At 47.9% G+C, this 17446-nt stretch overlaps 1 protein-coding gene and 1 pseudogene across 1 annotated transcript; one reads left to right on the top strand and one right to left on the bottom strand.

Annotated features, from left to right (window-relative positions):
* Window positions 1-371: 371 nt before the first annotated feature.
* Window positions 372-17434, top strand: LOC121437793 (annotated as a pseudogene).
* Window positions 12720-13049, bottom strand: LOC121437944 (histone H4). The gene has a single exon (XM_041638081.1). The coding sequence runs from the start codon at window positions 13047-13049 to the stop codon at window positions 12738-12740; it is 312 nt and encodes a 103-aa protein (XP_041494015.1). The 3' UTR covers window positions 12720-12737.
* Window positions 17435-17446: the final 12 nt, after the last annotated feature.

The following is a 17446-nucleotide window of genomic DNA, read 5'->3' on the forward strand; positions in this document are numbered from 1 at the left end:
CCTTCAGATTAAAGAGTTGTGTCACGGTAGCCGGTGTCGTGGCCTTTGGCGGCCCGTTCCCAAAGTGTAAGATGTAGCGTGGGCCACTCGCTTTAGGCGTCCCCAGCGCCCTTCCCACTGTGTCCGAGGTCCCCCAGGTGGTCGTCTGTGCGGTCGCCCTAAGTGCTCCTGTCCCGGAGCGAACCCCGCACTGTCCTAAGCACTTGGCGCCATATGTCGGTCCTACACATCCACCCTGCATAACTTGTCCCGCGCGCTGCTTCCCGCCCCAGTCTCCTGAACGTTTCCTGCCCCTCCCCCGGGCTTGGGACTTAACCCCGACGTCGAGCCCAGGGCAGATGCAAAGCACAACTAGCCCCGCTCTCGCCCGATCCCCCGGCAAAGTCTACAAGAGGGACGTGTATCGGGACGACGGGGCGCGGCCAGCTCTCGGGATCGCGACGGGGCGATCACTGGGCGACACTGAACATTATTAGCTCTGGGACTTTGGACGACGGGCGGGCGGGTGAGCTCGCGCGCCTCTCTGGAAGAGACGTCCAGAGTTGGGATTTGCAGCCAACAGAGGTGTCCCCCTGTCGCGTTGTCCAGTCAGCTGGCCGCAGGCTGGACAAGGCAGCAGGGCGACCAGGGGCGGGGCAGCCCCAGCCAATGGGCCGGCCCGGGGCCGGTGACGCCACGGCCAATGGCCCGGCAGCGCGGGACTTTCAAGTCGCTGTCTCCGCCCCGCCGCGGGGAAGACTGCGCCTATAAAGTCGGCCGGCTCGTTCCCGCTCAGGTCTCCGCGCTTCTCGTCTCGGTGTGTCCCATCCCCGTCATGGCCCGCACGAAGCAGACCGCCCGCAAGTCCACCGGCGGCAAGGCCCCGCGCAAGCAGCTGGCCACCAAGGCTGCCCGCAAGAGCGCGCCGGCCACGGGCGGCGTGAAGAAGCCGCACCGCTACCGGCCCGGCACCGTGGCGCTGCGCGAGATCCGGCGCTACCAGAAGTCGACCGAGCTGCTGATCCGCAAGCTGCCGTTCCAGCGCCTGGTGCGCGAGATCGCGCAGGACTTCAAGACCGACCTGCGCTTCCAGAGCTCGGCCGTCATGGCGCTGCAGGAGGCGAGCGAGGCCTACCTGGTGGGTCTGTTCGAGGACACGAACCTGTGCGCCATCCACGCCAAGCGCGTCACCATCATGCCCAAGGACATCCAGCTGGCCCGCCGCATCCGCGGGGAGCGGGCCTGAGCGCCACGCGTCGGTTCCATCCCACCAAAGGCTCTTTTCAGAGCCACCACGTGCGCCCGAAGGAGCTGTTCGCCTCTCTGTCCTTGTCTACTACGGTCATGGGGAGAGATCGGCTTCGGGGTGGTCGCGGAGCATCTATGGGTGCTGTTTAATTATTTTAGGTGTTGCACTTGTGGCCCTTTAAGGGTTCTTTGCAGGTAGTTTCCCAAAACACCTGTTGAAGTAACCCAGTCGCATGTGCTTAGAACAAATAATGCTTTTACAGTCTTGAAAATTTGCTTTGAAGATCATATCTATCATAGCATAATTTTACTAAAATTTTTCTTTAAGCCCAAACCATTATCTACTTTCAGGTGGACATTTGTTTCAGGTTTAATTATTAGGATGATGAGATACAGGGTTGAGTGTAGAGGGAAACTGTAGAAGGCTGACCACTACAAAGAACTCTGCCTTCCTCCATTAGTGTTCCTTCTCCTCCATGCTCCACCTTGTGAGCCGCACACACCAGAATTTCTAAGTCCTTTCATGTTTCCAGATCATACCATATTGCCCCTCAACCCTGTTTGTTCCTTCTCAGGTGCCTACACTACTGCTAGATAGCCTTCCTTTCTCCCTGTCATCTGTTAGAAGTTCCTTGTCCTCATCACTATTCATCTGTCTGGGACCTTTGCCTTAACTGACCCCTCAGCAGCCCTGGCCCAAGCAGCTTACACGTTCAGGACATCCTCTCTGCCGGTCGCTAAATTAGCAGGAGGAGCTCATCTACATTTTTAAATTTAGATTTATTTTATGAGTGTTTTGTCCACACTCATGTACACGGTACAGGAGTACATGTACCGTGCACATGTACCGTGAGCCTTCCTGATGCCTGAGGAGTTCAAAAGAGGCTGATGGATCCCTTGAAACTGGCATTATAGACACCATGTGGGTTCTGGGAATTGAACCAGGGCCCTCTGCAAGAGCAGCCTGTACTCTTAACTGCTGAAACATTTTTTCAGCCACATAACTTTAACTTTTTTAAAGATTTATTATGTATACAGGTGTTCTGTCTGCATGCATTCCTACAGGTGAGAAGAGGGCATCTGATCTCACTACAGGTGGTTGTGAGCCACCATGTGGTTGCTGGGAATTGAACTCAGTTCCTCTAGAAGAGCAACCAGCTCTTAACCACTGACCCATCTCTCCAGCCCTACCCCACCCTACCCTGCAGTAACTATTTTGTTTTGATTTTAGAAACAGTTTCTCTTTGTAGCCTTGGCTGTCCTGGAACTTGCTCGGTAGACCAGGCTGGCCTTGAACTAATAGAGGTCCCTTGCCTCTGCTAGGACTACTGGGATTAACAGTGGGCCGCCACCACCACCTGGCTACAGGAGCTATTTTTTAATCCCAATAAAAATTTGATACACATCTATTTCCTAGGGTTTTCTGTTGCTTCCTAGGCTTATTCTCCGGCCGGCCTCATATAGCTCCTGCAAGTATAGTATCTTCATGCTGCTTCTTCTGTCCAAGACGCCCTCCTTTGGCAAGCTCATCTTGAAGTATAGTATCTTCATGCTGCTTCTTCTGTCCAAGACGCCCTCCTTTGGCAAGCTCATCTTCAAGATCCGTCCCCACACGTCTTCTCTTCCTTTTCCCTCTTTGGTTTCTCTTTGGGGCGTCCTTTCCTCCACTTTCTAATATCTCCTCTCTTTCTCTGCCCTCAGCCTGGGACCAGCAATATTCCTCACTGAATAACTCCTAGGCAGTGTCTGGGACACCACAGGAAAAGGTTACTGATGGACTTGATTTGCCTGATCCATCTTTGCATTGGGCGGGCTCAAGGGGCCAGGTTTTTTGGAGTTAAGAGCAATTAACTCTGGACTGGAATTCTGGGAAGATCTTTTAAGATCCTTGAAGCAGGTCCCAAATCAAGGAAGCAGAAAACTTCTCATAAGCAATGTCTGAGAAGTCCCCCAAAGTGACGTCATTAGCTTGTTTCAGATAGAATAATTGAGAATCCTGACAGCTGTAACTCTACTAGCTCACCCCCATGAGCACTCTCTGAAGGCTGATGACCAAAGGTAAGGCCTCTTAAGGATGGAGTCCTACTGAAATTTCTTTGGGATGTGGGTGGAGCTCAGGATGGGACCTCCCAAAAGTACCAGCAATGACTGGCAGGGAGGAAGGAAGATGGACAGGAGATGGAGTGGGACACAAGCTTTAGGAGCCTTGTTACAGACTGAAGAGATGGCTCGGTGGTTCAGATCACTGTCTGCTCTTCCAGAGGACCCGGGTTCAACTTCCAGCACTCAAATGGCAGCTCACAACTGTCTGTAACTCCTGGTCCAGGGGATCCAACACCGTCACACAGACACACATGCAGGCAAAACACCATATCCCCCACACACAAAAAAACCCAAAATCCTGTTGCTATGACTTGGGACTTAAGGCCCATGGGAAGGTAGGACCAAACTCCAGACCCTTTTTTTTTTTTTTTTTAATTATTATGTACACAGTGTTCTGCTTGCACAAATGCCTGCAGGCCAGAAGAGGGCACAAGATCGCATTCCAGATGGCTGTGAGGGAATTGATCTGAGCACCACGGAAGAGCAGCCAGTGCTCTAAACCCACGGTGAGCCATCTCTCCAGCCCTTCAACTCCAGACTCTTTACTAGAGAAGGACCACAAGAAAAGATGTGGGTCTTCATTTCTTTGTCCCGAATAGACTTGTATCCACATTGCTTTCTGTTAAGAATGAAGATAATTTAGTTTAGCTGGGCAGTGGTGGTGCAAGCCTTTAATCCCAGCACTCGGGAGGCAGAGGCAGGCTGGGAGTTCGAGGCCAGCCTGGTCTACAAGAGCTAGTTCCAGGACAAGAACCAAAAAGCTACGGAGAAACCCTGTCTCGAAAAATCCAAAAAAAAAAAAAAAAAAAAAAAAAAAGATAATTTAGTTTGCACAAAAATGCTTAAAACAAAGGCTCTCATGTGGTAATTGTTACATCCAACATGGCCCCCAGAATGGCAGTGTCAGTGACAATAGCCTAAACAGAAGGACTTTGGCCTGGGTAAACAGAGGATTGTTACTGGGTAAACAGACACAAAAGCAGGTTTGTAGGCCAGGAACCTCCCTTAATCCATTCCAAAGGTCAACTACCTCAGGCAAAGGCATCTAGTTCCCAACTAATCCAAACAGCTTGTTGAAGCTTTAATCTAATTAATTTGATTCTTTCCTGCGTCCAGAAGGGGCAAGAGCCTGTCTCTGCCCTGCCTTATCACTTCCTCTCTCCATTCCCAGTGCTGGGATTAAAGGTCTGAGTCACCACTGCCTGGCCTCCAAGGTTAACTAGTGGCTGGCTCCACCCTCCCATCTCCAGGCAAGCCTGATCCGTCAGAGCGAAAACAAAACATCACCCAACAGTTTGTAAAGGCTGAGAGACCCCAACCCTGCTAACAATCATAAAGTCTGCTTTTCCACCATTTTGCTCTCCTCTCTGTCCACCCGGCAAGAGATAGTCTTATAGTTTGATCCCGAATAAACCTCTCTACCCATGGAGTGATTCAGTGTGGCGGTTTCCCTGAATCCTTGATTCCAGTAATGGCACTAATGGCATCGTTAACATTAATGACATCAGAATTGTATTACTAACTTTTCTTGTTGACCTGAGAAATGCCCAACAGAAGCAATTCAAGAGAAGGTGGAGTTATTTTGGTTAAGAGGGCACAGGGAAGTCAGTTGTGACATACAAAGCACTCTGGAGGCTAAGGCAGGGGGACCCCTGAGTTTGAGGCCAATCTGATTTACATAGTGAATTCAAGGACAGCCAGGGCTACACAGAACTATTTCTCAAAAACCAAAATCAAACAGTGCCCAGAAGGGGTGTGGTGAAGGGCTGGCAGTGAGGGTGGTGGCCATTGACCACACTGCAGCAATGGTCAAGCAGCAGTTAGCTGCCCATGCTCTGCTCACTGGTCTAGCCTGGGACCCCGGGCCACTGGACATACTGCTGACATTTGGAAGTGGGCTTCCTCCTCAGTTAGGAATCTCCCTGAGGAATCATGGTGTCTCCTAGCTTGTTTGAATTCCATTCAGCTTGACAATAAAGACTAACCACCAGCCATAAGTATCATTGTAAATCTTGATTATGACTGTCATGAAAAAAAAAGATACCAAAACAGTTTGTGGATAATTTGAAGTATACGAGCAGTTTGTGCTCTAGACACGTCTGTGGTCCTGAGTGCTCTGCAGCTGGCTTTCCCTAAGCTCATTTGGTTTCCCAGGGCTTCGAGAGGAAAAGACGGTTTCATTTCTGCTGAGACAGAAAGTGTGCCCCTGCAGCCCAGGAGCCAGGGGCTTGTGTTTTGCTTTTCCTTTGCCCTGATTTGTTGTTGTTTTTACTCTTTGACTCTTTTGGCTTTTTTAAGGGGGTGGGGGGCACCACCTAACTCCCAAGTAAATCACACACGGAGACTTAGTCTTACTTATTTGTTATGGTTTAAGTAAAAATGCTGCAGGTCCCCAAGTGGCAGCAGTGGGCAGTGGGCCATGAGACCACTCCACAGGTCCCCCAAGTGGCTAGGTGCTTGATGCTGTCCTGGTAGCATGTGGGGCTAAGGCAGCCATCATGCAAGGTAGCCACTACTTCTTGTTTTGTTTTGTGTTTTTGTTTTGAGACAGGGTTTCTCTGTAGCTTTGGAACCTGTCCTGTAACTAGCTCTTGTAGACCAGGCTGGCCTTAAACTCACAGATATCCACCTGCCTCTGCCTGCCTGGTGCTGGGATTAAAGGCATGTGCCATCACCTGGCTGCCACTACTCAATACAAGTTTACATAGTTTAAGGATCCAGAAATTCTATTCCTGGATGGTTACCCTAAAGAAACTCTCATGCAAGTTTATCAGAAGACACAATAAAGGTGCTGAGATGCTAGAGATAGTGTGGGTAATCCTCACCAATAAAAAGGACACATGAAATCTTCATCCTGTCTTCCATCTGGGCTGTTCTGTAAACTGGGAGGCCCAGGTGCTGGCAGACTTAGGTCTGGGGAGGGCCTTTCTCAGAAGTGGTCCTTTAAATGCATCCTGGACATGGTGGGAGGGGGAACAGTTCACTGGCTAATCCCATTGGTGACGGCTCTGCTCTCATGACCTAATTGTCTCCTGTGCTGTCTAGGTTTTGTGCCAACTTGACACAAGCTAGGGCTATCTGGGAAGAAGGAGTCTTAAGAAAATGCTTCCATTGTATTGGCCTGTAGGCAAGTCTGTAGTGTGTTTTCTTGATTATCTGGAGGACCCAATCAGTAGTAGGTAATGCCATCCCTGGGCAGGTGGTCCGGGTTATAAGAATGCAGGCTGAAAAATCTTTGGGAAGGCAGCTGTTGGACTCTAGCGTCTTTTTTTGTTTGTTTTGTTTTGTTTTGTTTTTTTCAAGACAGGGTTTCTCTGTGGTTTTGGAGCCTGTCCTGGAACTAGCTCTTGTAGACCAGGCTGGTCTCGAACTCACAGAGATCCGCCTGCCTCTGCCTCCCGAGTGCTGGGATTAAAGGCATGCGCCACCACCGCCTGGCGGACTCTAGCGTCCAAACACCGAGGAGGAGTCGCCCCCAGAGACCACCTCACACACCACAGCCGATGCAAAAGCATGAGGATTTTATTAATTCTGTCATGACAGGGTCCCTCAGCATTCGGGAAGCTGAGAGACCTCGAATAGCTGGCACAGGCTACTTTTAAAGGAGAAGGCCACAGAAGCAGGGGGGATTGTGATTGACTTATTTGAAAGGGCTATTACCAATAATTGGCTGAAGAGCTGTTGCCGGATCAGATGAGGTAAGAGGTCATTTTGACCCCGTTTCCCAGGGGACTGAATCAAAACATACGTATATGGGTAATTGTTCAGGAACTGAGTACGTGCATGGGTAGCTGTTAGGTCCTTGGTTCCCAGGGGAGGAGAGGAAGCACTATGGCACGGAGGCCGAGAGGATTCAGAATTGCCAGAAATGGCTTCAGAATTGTCTTAAACTCTTACACAGCCAGTAAGTTTTCATGGCTTCTGCTTAAGTTCCTGCCTCCAGATACCTGTCCGATTTGAATCCTGCCCTGATTTTCCTGTATAAAAACAAACAACAACAGTTCCGGGCTGAATGTAGTTGTAATCCCAGTTCTCTGGAAGCCAAAGCAGGAGAATTACAAATTCAAGACAAGCTGGACCACATTGGCAAGCTGGTCCACCTTACGGAGGGGAGCAGAAAATTGGTGGAATGAGATCAACATTAAAAACAATGTTTTAATTTTAAAAATTCTTTTTATATAATTTTAAAGTATAAACCGGGTGGTGGCACACACCTGAAAGACCCCAGTGGTGGGCAGTCTTTCAGGCTGAGGAGACCCTCCCAAGGAGCAGCGAGTCACTCTTCGGATGCAAATAGCAAGAGGCTTTATTAAGTACTTAAGTACACAGGTACCTGGGGCGACTTAGTCTTTCGGAAGACAAGCGCGCCTGCAGACTGGGGGAAGGTCTTTTTATAGGAAAGAGGGCAGCAGAAGCAGATTACAGAAGCAAATGCATCGTTAGTGGTCAGTTGGAATGGGGCAAGGGGCACAGGTGGTTTTTCCTCTCCCAGCACAGATGTATGGGAACAGATATCCTGTTAATTGATGTCCTGTCCTAATCTATGGATATAAAGATCCTGTTTTGCAGCCAGGGACCCTGACCTTACTCTGCACTTACAGTCGTTCGTCAAAAGCTTTGTGAAATGACGTTACAGCAGATAAGCTGGGATCTTTCATAGGGGGAGTTGTCTTCTTCTGTGAATTACTGACATTCTAAGTTGGGCACATGTGCTGACTATGCAAACGGGAGGTTCTCATTAGAGCAGGCCAGCTGCGGGTTCCTTATCGCTTGGGGCCAGGTGGCTGACCGGCTGACCGCAGATATCTCGCCTGGCTTCTCCGCCCTTGTTTTCAAGTCGAACTTCCCTGCTCTAATTACTTGCGTTGCTCCAAAGTTTAAGCCTTGCAAAATGGCATTACTGCTGCTTAGTGAGTGGGGGTCTTTCACACCTTTAATCCCAGCACTTGGGAGGTAGAGGCAGGAGGATCTCTGTGAATTTGAGGTCAGACTGATCTACAGAGCTAGTTTCAGGACAGCCAGACAGAGATACCCTGTCTGGAAAACAAAAACAATAACAGCAAAAAGACTTATAAGTGAAAGAGGTTGTGAACAGAACCAGAAGGAACTCCTGAGGCAGGAGGCCCAATCTCAGTCTTCAGTTCACAGTGGATTGTGGGGGGGAGGGGGAAACAGCCACAGAACCTCTTCACTCTGAAGCATGTAGAAGCTCAGAGCATGAGGGGAAGGGAGGAAAGTGGCTTGGGTTAGTTAGGGTTCCTATTGCTGTGATGAAACACCATGATCAAAAGTATCTTGGGGAGGAGAGGGTTTGTTGTACATATTACTTCCTTGTAACAGTTAATCACTGAAAGCAAGGAAGGTAGAAACTCAACAGGGCAGGGACCTAGAGACAGGAGCGGATGCAGAGGCCATGGAAGAGTGCTGCTTTCTGGGTTACTCACTTCTTTTTTTCATTTATTTTTATTTATTTTTGAAGATAGGTTTTTCTGTGTTACAACCCTAACTGCCCTAGAATTCACTTTGTAGATCTGCCTGCCTCTGCCTCCCAAGTGCTGGGAACTAAAGGCGTGTGCCACTTCTGCCTGGCTCAATCTTATTTCTTACAGAAGCCAAGACTACCAGCCTGGGGGAGATCCCGCCCACAATGGGCTGTGCCCTCCCCCTCAATCACTAATTAAGGAAAAGCCCTACAGGGTTGCCTACAGCACAATCTTATGGAGGCATTTTCTCTATTGAGGTTCCTTCCTCTCAGATGACTAAAGCGTGTATTAAGTTAAAACTAGCCAGCACAGTGATGTTAAGGTAAAAACTAAACAAAGCTGATGAATCTATGACCTTTGATAGCTTCAGGGCCTGGAACAGGGGCTGCAGGTGAGCTCACATCAATGCTGGGGGCTGGGGCCATTTTCCATGGCTGCTGTCCTCAGGCAGCAAATAATTTATCATTTTGTGAAGAAATCCATTCATGCGTATTGTAAGAAATTAAAAAAAAATTCAGAAAAAGTCAAGGAAGAAAAATACCAATACTTACAAAGTGTTGTTAAATTTTTCTGACTATTCCTAGCAATTCTCCGTATATTCATACAAATGAGCATGGTTAGTCACAGTCTGTCTGGATGTCAGCGCGGGTCTTTTGGCTCAACTAGAGAGAAATAAATAACATCTAGATTAACAGCTACAATGAAGTGGAGGCTTTCAAAGGAAGGGGTAAAAGGAAAACAGTGAAAGGTGACTCCAGAGTCAGTGGCACAGTCCAGGCCAGCCTGGCTGACAGAGTTCCCAGACAGCTGGGGTTACTAGGGAGACCCTCTCTCAAAAGGCAAAAGATAAACTATGGTGTAAAGGCTGGATCTTGGAAAATTTGGGGAATAAAAAAGGTCTTACTCATTGATTATAAAATTCAATACTGCACTATTAAAAGCACAAAGCAGTAATACTTAATAAAAGAAGCCTGTACCCTTTTCATTTCTATGGCCTCGATGGTTGCTTGAGGGTTAAAGCAATTGGGTCTTTTTCCACCTGTATCTTTTACTTAACATTAGGATTCGGGTCTGCTTTCTTTTCCATCAAATAAACCAAAATCTAATATTATGGCAAGCAGGGTGCCACGTATTTCCTCTAAAGGAAATCTGGAGGTGGGGTTCTAATTCAGTGATAGAGAACTGGCCGGAATGCCTGGCCTGTGGTGTCCAGCACCATCACCATAACAACCAAAACATCTGTCACCTGGGTCCGTGGTTGTTAAGTGTGGGTTAGAACCACCTGGAGAGCTTGGCATTGTGCCACAAATTGCTGGGCCAAACACCCAGAGTTCCCAGTTCAGTTGGTCTGCAGCGAGGCTCAGGTGATCCACACTGAGAACTGGAATTCCCACTTTCAGAACCACCGACTTCACCAGAGAAAGGTTTCCTGCTTCCTTTAGTGGCTGAGTTAGTTCTCTTTAAACCTTTGTAACTCAGTGATTCAGAGCGCTTCAGTGAGAAGCAGATGTTTTCATCTGGAGGGCCCCAACAGGCGGAGTCACAGCATTCATTATCTGAACTAGAACTGTAAATCGAGGGCGAGGCTTAGAAGGAGAGTCCATTTCTTCCTCAGCGCAAATGGTCACACAAGCTGTCCTTGCTATCCCCGCCCCCGCCCCCGCCCCCAGCCCTCAGGGAATTTCTATCATGAAGGAAGGCATTCTGGATTTGCCAAAGACTGACATAGACACTATCCCTACCACCAAGCTTCCCCAGTTTCTCCAAACATAGTAATTTCTGTAGTTTTGAGTTTCTGAAAATCATCTACATTCCTCATTCTACTCAATATGGGCCGCCTTGAACTGTTCGTGTGTGTGTGTGTGTGTGTGTGTGTGTGTCTGTAGGGCACACACATTAGTTACCTAAAATGTATTTTCTTTAAAGTGACCATTACAAACACATGGCTAAGATGATCCTTACAGCACTCCTGAGGTAGTATACACTGAAATCCAGTTTCTCGAATTGGAAGTTCAGTCCTTATGTAGGATCATGTAACTGAATATGGAGATTGTATAATATTCCAAAGTAAAAGATCAATGCACAATTAAAATAAAAATAAAACAGCCTATAACATGCTCAACCCAAATCTGGACTGTAGGGAAAGAGAAGTGGAGAGGCCCAACATTAGCACAGCCTTGGCATTCTGCAAACTAACAATCCAATCCTGGAACTAGACCTCAACACTACCATAACCAGGAAAAGCCACAGACTGTACCCCGCTGGAGACCAATCAGAACTGAGACAATTAAGGATAGGTTACCTAACTTCTACATAAGCTGCCAGTTTCCTTGCAGCAACGCCAGTACCAATCCCTGTTTGACAAGACTTCCGTTACCTCACTCCTGCCCAACCAGGAGTCCCCCCCCCCCCCAACTCCATCCCTTCCTCCTTAAAAGCGCTGTGCCTGCCATAGCTGAGCTCAAGGCCTCCCCTGGTCTAGCTGTGCTGGAGCGGAGCAGAGAGCCTGAGCTTGAGCCTGTAGTAAAGGATTTTTGCTGTTTGCATGTTGTAGCACGAATAATAATAACCCAGAGATAGAAATTGGGATTCAACCTGAAAACCAGAAAAGCAAAGCAGCCAAGTCACTACAGAAATCTTGCCTCTACCAAGGTTGGGCTACTGCAAACTAAGTCTCTCCCCTCATTTTATATTCCCTCTAGTGCTGGGATGAAGGGCACACGACTCCCAAGGCCTGGGTTAAAGGTGAGCCACCACCACCTGAGCTTGTTTCTGTGTTGACCTTGTATAGCCCATGGGGGCCTTGAATTTACAGAGATCTGTCTGATTCTGTCTCCCAAATCCTGGGACTAAAGGTGTGTGTCACCAATACCTGATCTCTAGTGGCTTTAGCTTTGCCTCTGGTCTTCAGGCAAGGTTTATTAAACTACAAATAATATACCACTGTATTAAGTGAACTCGGAGTCCTGGTGGTCTCTGGGGGGCTCATGGCGCAGGCATAATAGAAGCATAGAGAATAGCTTTCTGCATTCTTGGCCGTACTGAGAATTTGTTTTTGCCTTATCAAAATTAAACTGCTCCCTCTGTACTGATGGGTGGTGGACATGTTCTGACAGATCTTCCTAAACAGGTCTCAACATACCACACACCTGAGCGGCTGCCACTAGGTTATATTATAGTTCATAGTTCGCCTTGGTCTCTTGTCCATGGCTTTCTTTGTGGCAAGGTCCCGTGCAGGTTTTCCTCAAACCTGTGTACAAAGCCGGTGGTGGTGCACACCTTTATATCAGAACTCAGGAAGCAGACAGATGGATCTGTGAATTCAAGGCCAGCCTGGTCTACAGGAAGATTTCCGGAAGTGCCAAGGCTACACAGAAACCCTGTGTCTAAAAACAAAGCAAAAGAAAATACAAAACAAAAACCAGAAATTGCCTCTGCATCAGCTCCTTAGAAGTTCCTGCCATAACGGCTTTACAAGAAAAAGTGGACAAGTGGACCTTGCTTAACCATCGAGACTATAGTCCTCACAGTTAGTATACTTGCAAAGCTGCTAACTCTACTGAAAATCCACTATTTTCTATCATTACCTAAACTGAGGGGCCTTTTCTAAGGCAGTTCTGGTGAGACTTCTAAAAATCCTTAACCTCTTACCTGCAGCCACCTCATCCTGTCGCTGCAGACTAAACAGCTGCCTGTATGCAGGCCCTGCCCTGGATGTTAACCGCTAAGGGAAATCAAACTTTAACATTAAAGCCCGACTCCAAACCCAGTGACTCCATTTTGACGAGTCTTTTCCCCTACCGAGTCTAGAGCTACGAACGTAATTTGGTTACAATAGTCAAGTGTGTCAGCTCTCCCGATGAGGCTGTGGTTGGCCCTAAAAAGGGCCGTTAGGGATAGGTGACGAGGCAGTGGCGGTGCAGTTCAGCCCCCAAAGCCATACAGGGTGCGGCCCTGGCGCTTGAGCGCGTAGACCACATCCATGGCGGTGACGGTCTTGCGCTTAGCGTGCTCAGTGTAGGTGACGGCGTCCCGGATCACGTTCTCCAGGAACACCTTCAGCACACCGCGAGTCTCCTCGTAGATGAGGCCGGAGATGCGCTTGACACCACCGCGTCGGGCCAGGCGGCGGATGGCGGGCTTGGTGATGCCCTGGATGTTGTCGCGAAGAACCTTGCGATGGCGCTTGGCACCACCCTTGCCTAGACCCTTTCCACCCTTTCCTCTACCAGACATGGCGACTGCAGTCTCAAGATACTAGCTTGTGAAGCAGTGGAAGTGGCGTCCCTCTAATATATGAGAAGATCGGACCAGATTGAAAACCGAAAGCGCGCGGGCGGGAACCTTTCTAAATAGTCCCGGCTCTGGCTATTGCGTCATTTTCCTGTTTTTTCTTCTCTCTTCTCTGCCCTCTACCGGTCCCTCATAGTGCCTTGCCTTTCTTTTTAATTTTCCCTAAACTGTAATGCCGTAGTCCCTGGGATAATTCAGAATCCCAAATAAAATTTAGAGATACCGCAGTCTTTTACGGCTCTGTTTCTTCTAGTTTGTGGACTTCTGGACCACACGGGCGCTAAAAGAATAAAAGATTGGAGAAAAACGGAATTCAGAGATGCGAAGGGGAGAGAACTGCATCGAAGGACCCAGAGCTGCATTTAGATAAAACCACTGCAAAAGAAGTTCCAGTAGTGTGGGTATCATAACCGGAAGCTGCGGAGCCAGGAATATGGAAGGGGTGGTTCTGAATAGTCACTGTTTTGTTGATATAGACGGTTCTCAGCTCACGCGGAAACTAGGTCCTAGGAAAATCCGTCTGAGGATGCTGCAGGGCTTTCTCGCCACGATCAGTGGGTCCGCACGCACCTCTCCCCCAAGACCTGCTGGCTACCGAAGTCTGGGAGAGTCGCAACGTTCGTTTGCACCAGTCCCTTGAGGTCTGCGCGTGATTCCCGCGGGGAATGGTTCCAGACTGAGCCCCCCTGCAGCTGGCTAAATTCACTTTTGCAAGCATGTGTCTGCTTCACAGAGTGACGCCGTAGCGAATGAGCTGGAGTCTGGATTGTTGGCGTGTTCGTCGTTCCCAAGGCCCTCCATGAGGAATCATAAGAAAATATTCTGCATCAGAGTTGTGGTGGGTGGTTTTGTTTGTTTGGGGAAACCCTTTATTCCTTGTCTTACATGTACTGGTGAGCGCCTGGTTTTTTTCCCCTGTCCGTATTTTCTCGTTCCAGGCTTGTAGGTAGATGTCGGAGATTTTGAGTCATGTTAGGCTCAGAGCTCAGCAAATAAATAAATAACCTCAAATGTTTTAATTCTAAGGCCTGTGAAATGTGTTGCTTAGGGTGTGGGGGGACTTAGCCCCTTTCCCCGTAAATCTAGACACTTGTACTTGACTGACGGATCCCTCTGTGGGTCACTGCACGGACAATCCTACATGCCCCAACCAGCACCCTAGAAGTCACAGAGCTTCGGTTCAGGAGCTTCCTGGCAGAGAAACAACTTGCTGTTTTCTGATTTCCCGGATGACGTGTTAACTCCACACCTCTGTATTTTACCGGCTCCACACCATGCCCCTTATAGGGAGGGATTTCTTTTTATTCTTTTTTTATAAATCGAAGTGCAGCAGAAGCTCATCAATGTTTATGAATGGACAGGCCTGCATTTGACCCTTTAGACACTAGTAAGAAAGGAAGACATGATCAGATTGCAAACAATCGCATGCCCAGGCTGACGGAGCTTGGTACCCAGGGCCCTAGGCATGATCAGAGACAATGTCTGCCCTCTTCTGATTTGAAGGGGATGAAGAATATGTGCCCACTTTGGGCATGAGAATCATTTTGAACTGAAGAGTTGAGATCCTGAAATCCCTTCTCTGTCTCAAAGTAGAATCTGCAAAAGAAAAAGAAGCCAGCATTTTATTCCGTTTGCTGAAAATTACCCCGCCCCCCTGGAAGGGGGGGGGGGATGAGCAACTCCATTTTTCTCTTTTCAGAGATGAGACCTTAGGTCATTTCTAAGAGACATTGTCTCAGGACTATCCCGGCTCCATCTATTCTCCTAAGACCTATTTATTTTCTCAAAAAGTCATTTGAGTTTTCTATGTGTCCCTCTTCCTTTCCCTGTCCCCTCCAAGGACCCTGAATTCTGCCCACCCCATTTGAATATCACTCATCTCTGGAGAATTCTCATGTCTCCGCTCAGGGCATGTATTTTAAAGAAAACACCATATTTTTTTTAAATTTTATTTATTATGTATTCAGTGTTCTGTCTGTGTGTATCCCTGCAGGCCAGAAGAGGGCACCAGACCTCATTACAGATGGTTGTGAGCCACCATGTGGTTGCTGGGAATTGAACTCAGGACCTTTGGAAGAGCAGGCAAAGCTCTTAACCACTGAGCCATCTCTCCAGCCCGAAAACAACATATTTAAAGGAAAACAAATTGTTTTGACTATCTGTCTTTGTAAGATTCAGGTCCAACCAAGAAACTATGAAAATTAAAGCAAAGTAAAGCAAAAAAAAACCAAAAACAAAAACAAAAAACCCTGCAATTAAAAAAAAAAAAAGCCCTTAAAATATCTGTTAACATTTATCAGGTCTCATGAGGATAGCTATTGGAATAAAACAACAACACTTTATATAGCTCTGAAATATTGTAACACATTACTAGATTCTAGAACATTCCAGAGAAATATAGCTGTTGTCTATAGGCAGTACCTGTGACTGATTTCCGTTCTTGAGAATGCCAGAGGCACTGGTCCATCTGAAAATGGAGTAAGGAAAGAAACCCAAATTCCCGTGATTTCTTAATTTGGTCCTGGGTTGCAGACCAGACAAAATAAAAGCAAATCAGGTATACAGCCTGAGCAGCCCACAGATCAAAACTTAAATTGTCCCAGTTGGTGTTCCATTATAACTCCAGAGGCACTTGAACCCAAACCCAAAACTTAATCCATACTTCTGAGTGCTGGAATTAAAGGGGTGTGCCACCACCGCCCGGCGCTTATTCGAAATAAAAAAAAAAAATCAGACATGCTATTTAAAGTTTTATATTAGTTAGCACATCTGCATATAAGCATTATAACATGCACTTTCCAAAACATGTCAAATAGCTGTAAGGTTAAAAAAAAAACTTCACTCTTCTTGGGAAGAATATAATAAAACATTTAATCTTTGTGGATGAAAATGTTAGCACCTTAGTCGTCAATAAATAAATCTTTGATTTGAAAGTTATTTTATCGTGTCACTTGAATGAAAAAGGCTTGATTATTTAGTAACTATTGTCTACTAGAAAGGGGTTATTAACGCTTTCTAATCTTATCCTTCTCTGAAATATACTCATTTCACCTGCAGGACTTAATAGGTCTTTAATGTAAGGATGAGGACGGTGCACACAAGAGAGGGAAGGCGGGGGAGGGGCGGGCAAACAGAACGTGGGTGTGTGGCTAATGTAGGCCAGCTTTCGTCGGGTTTAGAAGTAGATAAAAATGTAAGTTTGATTTTAGTTCCTTTCACCATATATTGCGTTGTCATTTTTCAGCTACGGTTATAAAGGCTTCCAAACCTCGGGACACAGTGCCAGAGGTAAATAAACGCTAACTCTGGCAGAAGAATTACAGTAACTGGTGATTTGCAACAAACTGAATCGCAGTGTAGGAAAGGGGCACGCTTGTTTCCGAGGGAACCTCTTACAGCTCACAGTGAGCGGAACACTATACACTGCTTTCAGAAAAGTTACATCAACTGAAAAGAACCATCTTTTCAAAACACTCCGTGGTCCGTAAATTCAGGAAGAAGGAATCAGGAAAAAAGGGATAGTGTAACCATCTTGCGATTCTTAGGATCGAATTCTACCCAATCAGACTCCAAATCCACAAACTCCTGTTTTTCTGGTCCAATAAAGACGAAGATAAGTCTATAAATATGGCCGCTAGGCGCCCGCAAGCCAATAGTCGCATAAAACATGGCTCGTACGAAGCAGACCGCCCGCAAGTCCACCGGCGGCAAGGCCCCGCGCAAGCAGCTGGCCACCAAGGCTGCCCGCAAGAGCGCGCCGGCCACGGGCGGCGTGAAGAAGCCGCACCGCTACAGGCCCGGCACCGTGGCGCTGCGCGAGATCCGGCGCTACCAGAAGTCGACCGAGCTGCTGATCCGCAAGCTGCCGTTCCAGCGCCTGGTGCGCGAGATCGCGCAGGACTTCAAGACCGACCTGCGCTTCCAGAGCTCGGCCGTCATGGCTCTGCAGGAGGCGAGCGAGGCCTACCTGGTGGGTCTGTTCGAGGACACGAACCTGTGCGCCATCCACGCCAAGCGCGTCACCATCATGCCCAAGGACATCCAGCTGGCCCGCCGCATCCGCGGGGAGCGGGCCTGAGTTGCGTTTCCAGAAAGTCGACGTAAAAAGGCTCTTTTCAGAGCCACCTACGTTCTCATAAGAGCAGCTGTGCCAACTTGCACTCGGGATCAGGCGAGACCTGAACCCAAGTTTCAAGCATATTCCCAAATGTGTTACCTCGCATCTGCAAGCGACCCCAAGTCAGAACTGTTCCCCCCACGTTTGTTGAGTTTGGGTAGGCCAAATCCAGGAAGAATTGGAGGGAAACATGAGCTGAGCTAATCAGTGAATCTCAACCAGC

The sequence above is a fragment of the Microtus oregoni genome, unplaced genomic scaffold (assembly GCF_018167655.1).
Source record: "Microtus oregoni isolate MIOR12 unplaced genomic scaffold, Mior012 000054F_ref0000373, whole genome shotgun sequence".
Lineage (NCBI taxonomy): Eukaryota > Metazoa > Chordata > Mammalia > Rodentia > Cricetidae > Microtus > Microtus oregoni.

Excerpts from the sequence above, each read along its gene's own strand:
- LOC121437944 (XM_041638081.1), bottom strand. The coding sequence starts at position 13,049 with ATGTCTGGTAGAGGAAAGGGTGGAAAGGGTCTAGGCAAGGGTGGTGCC.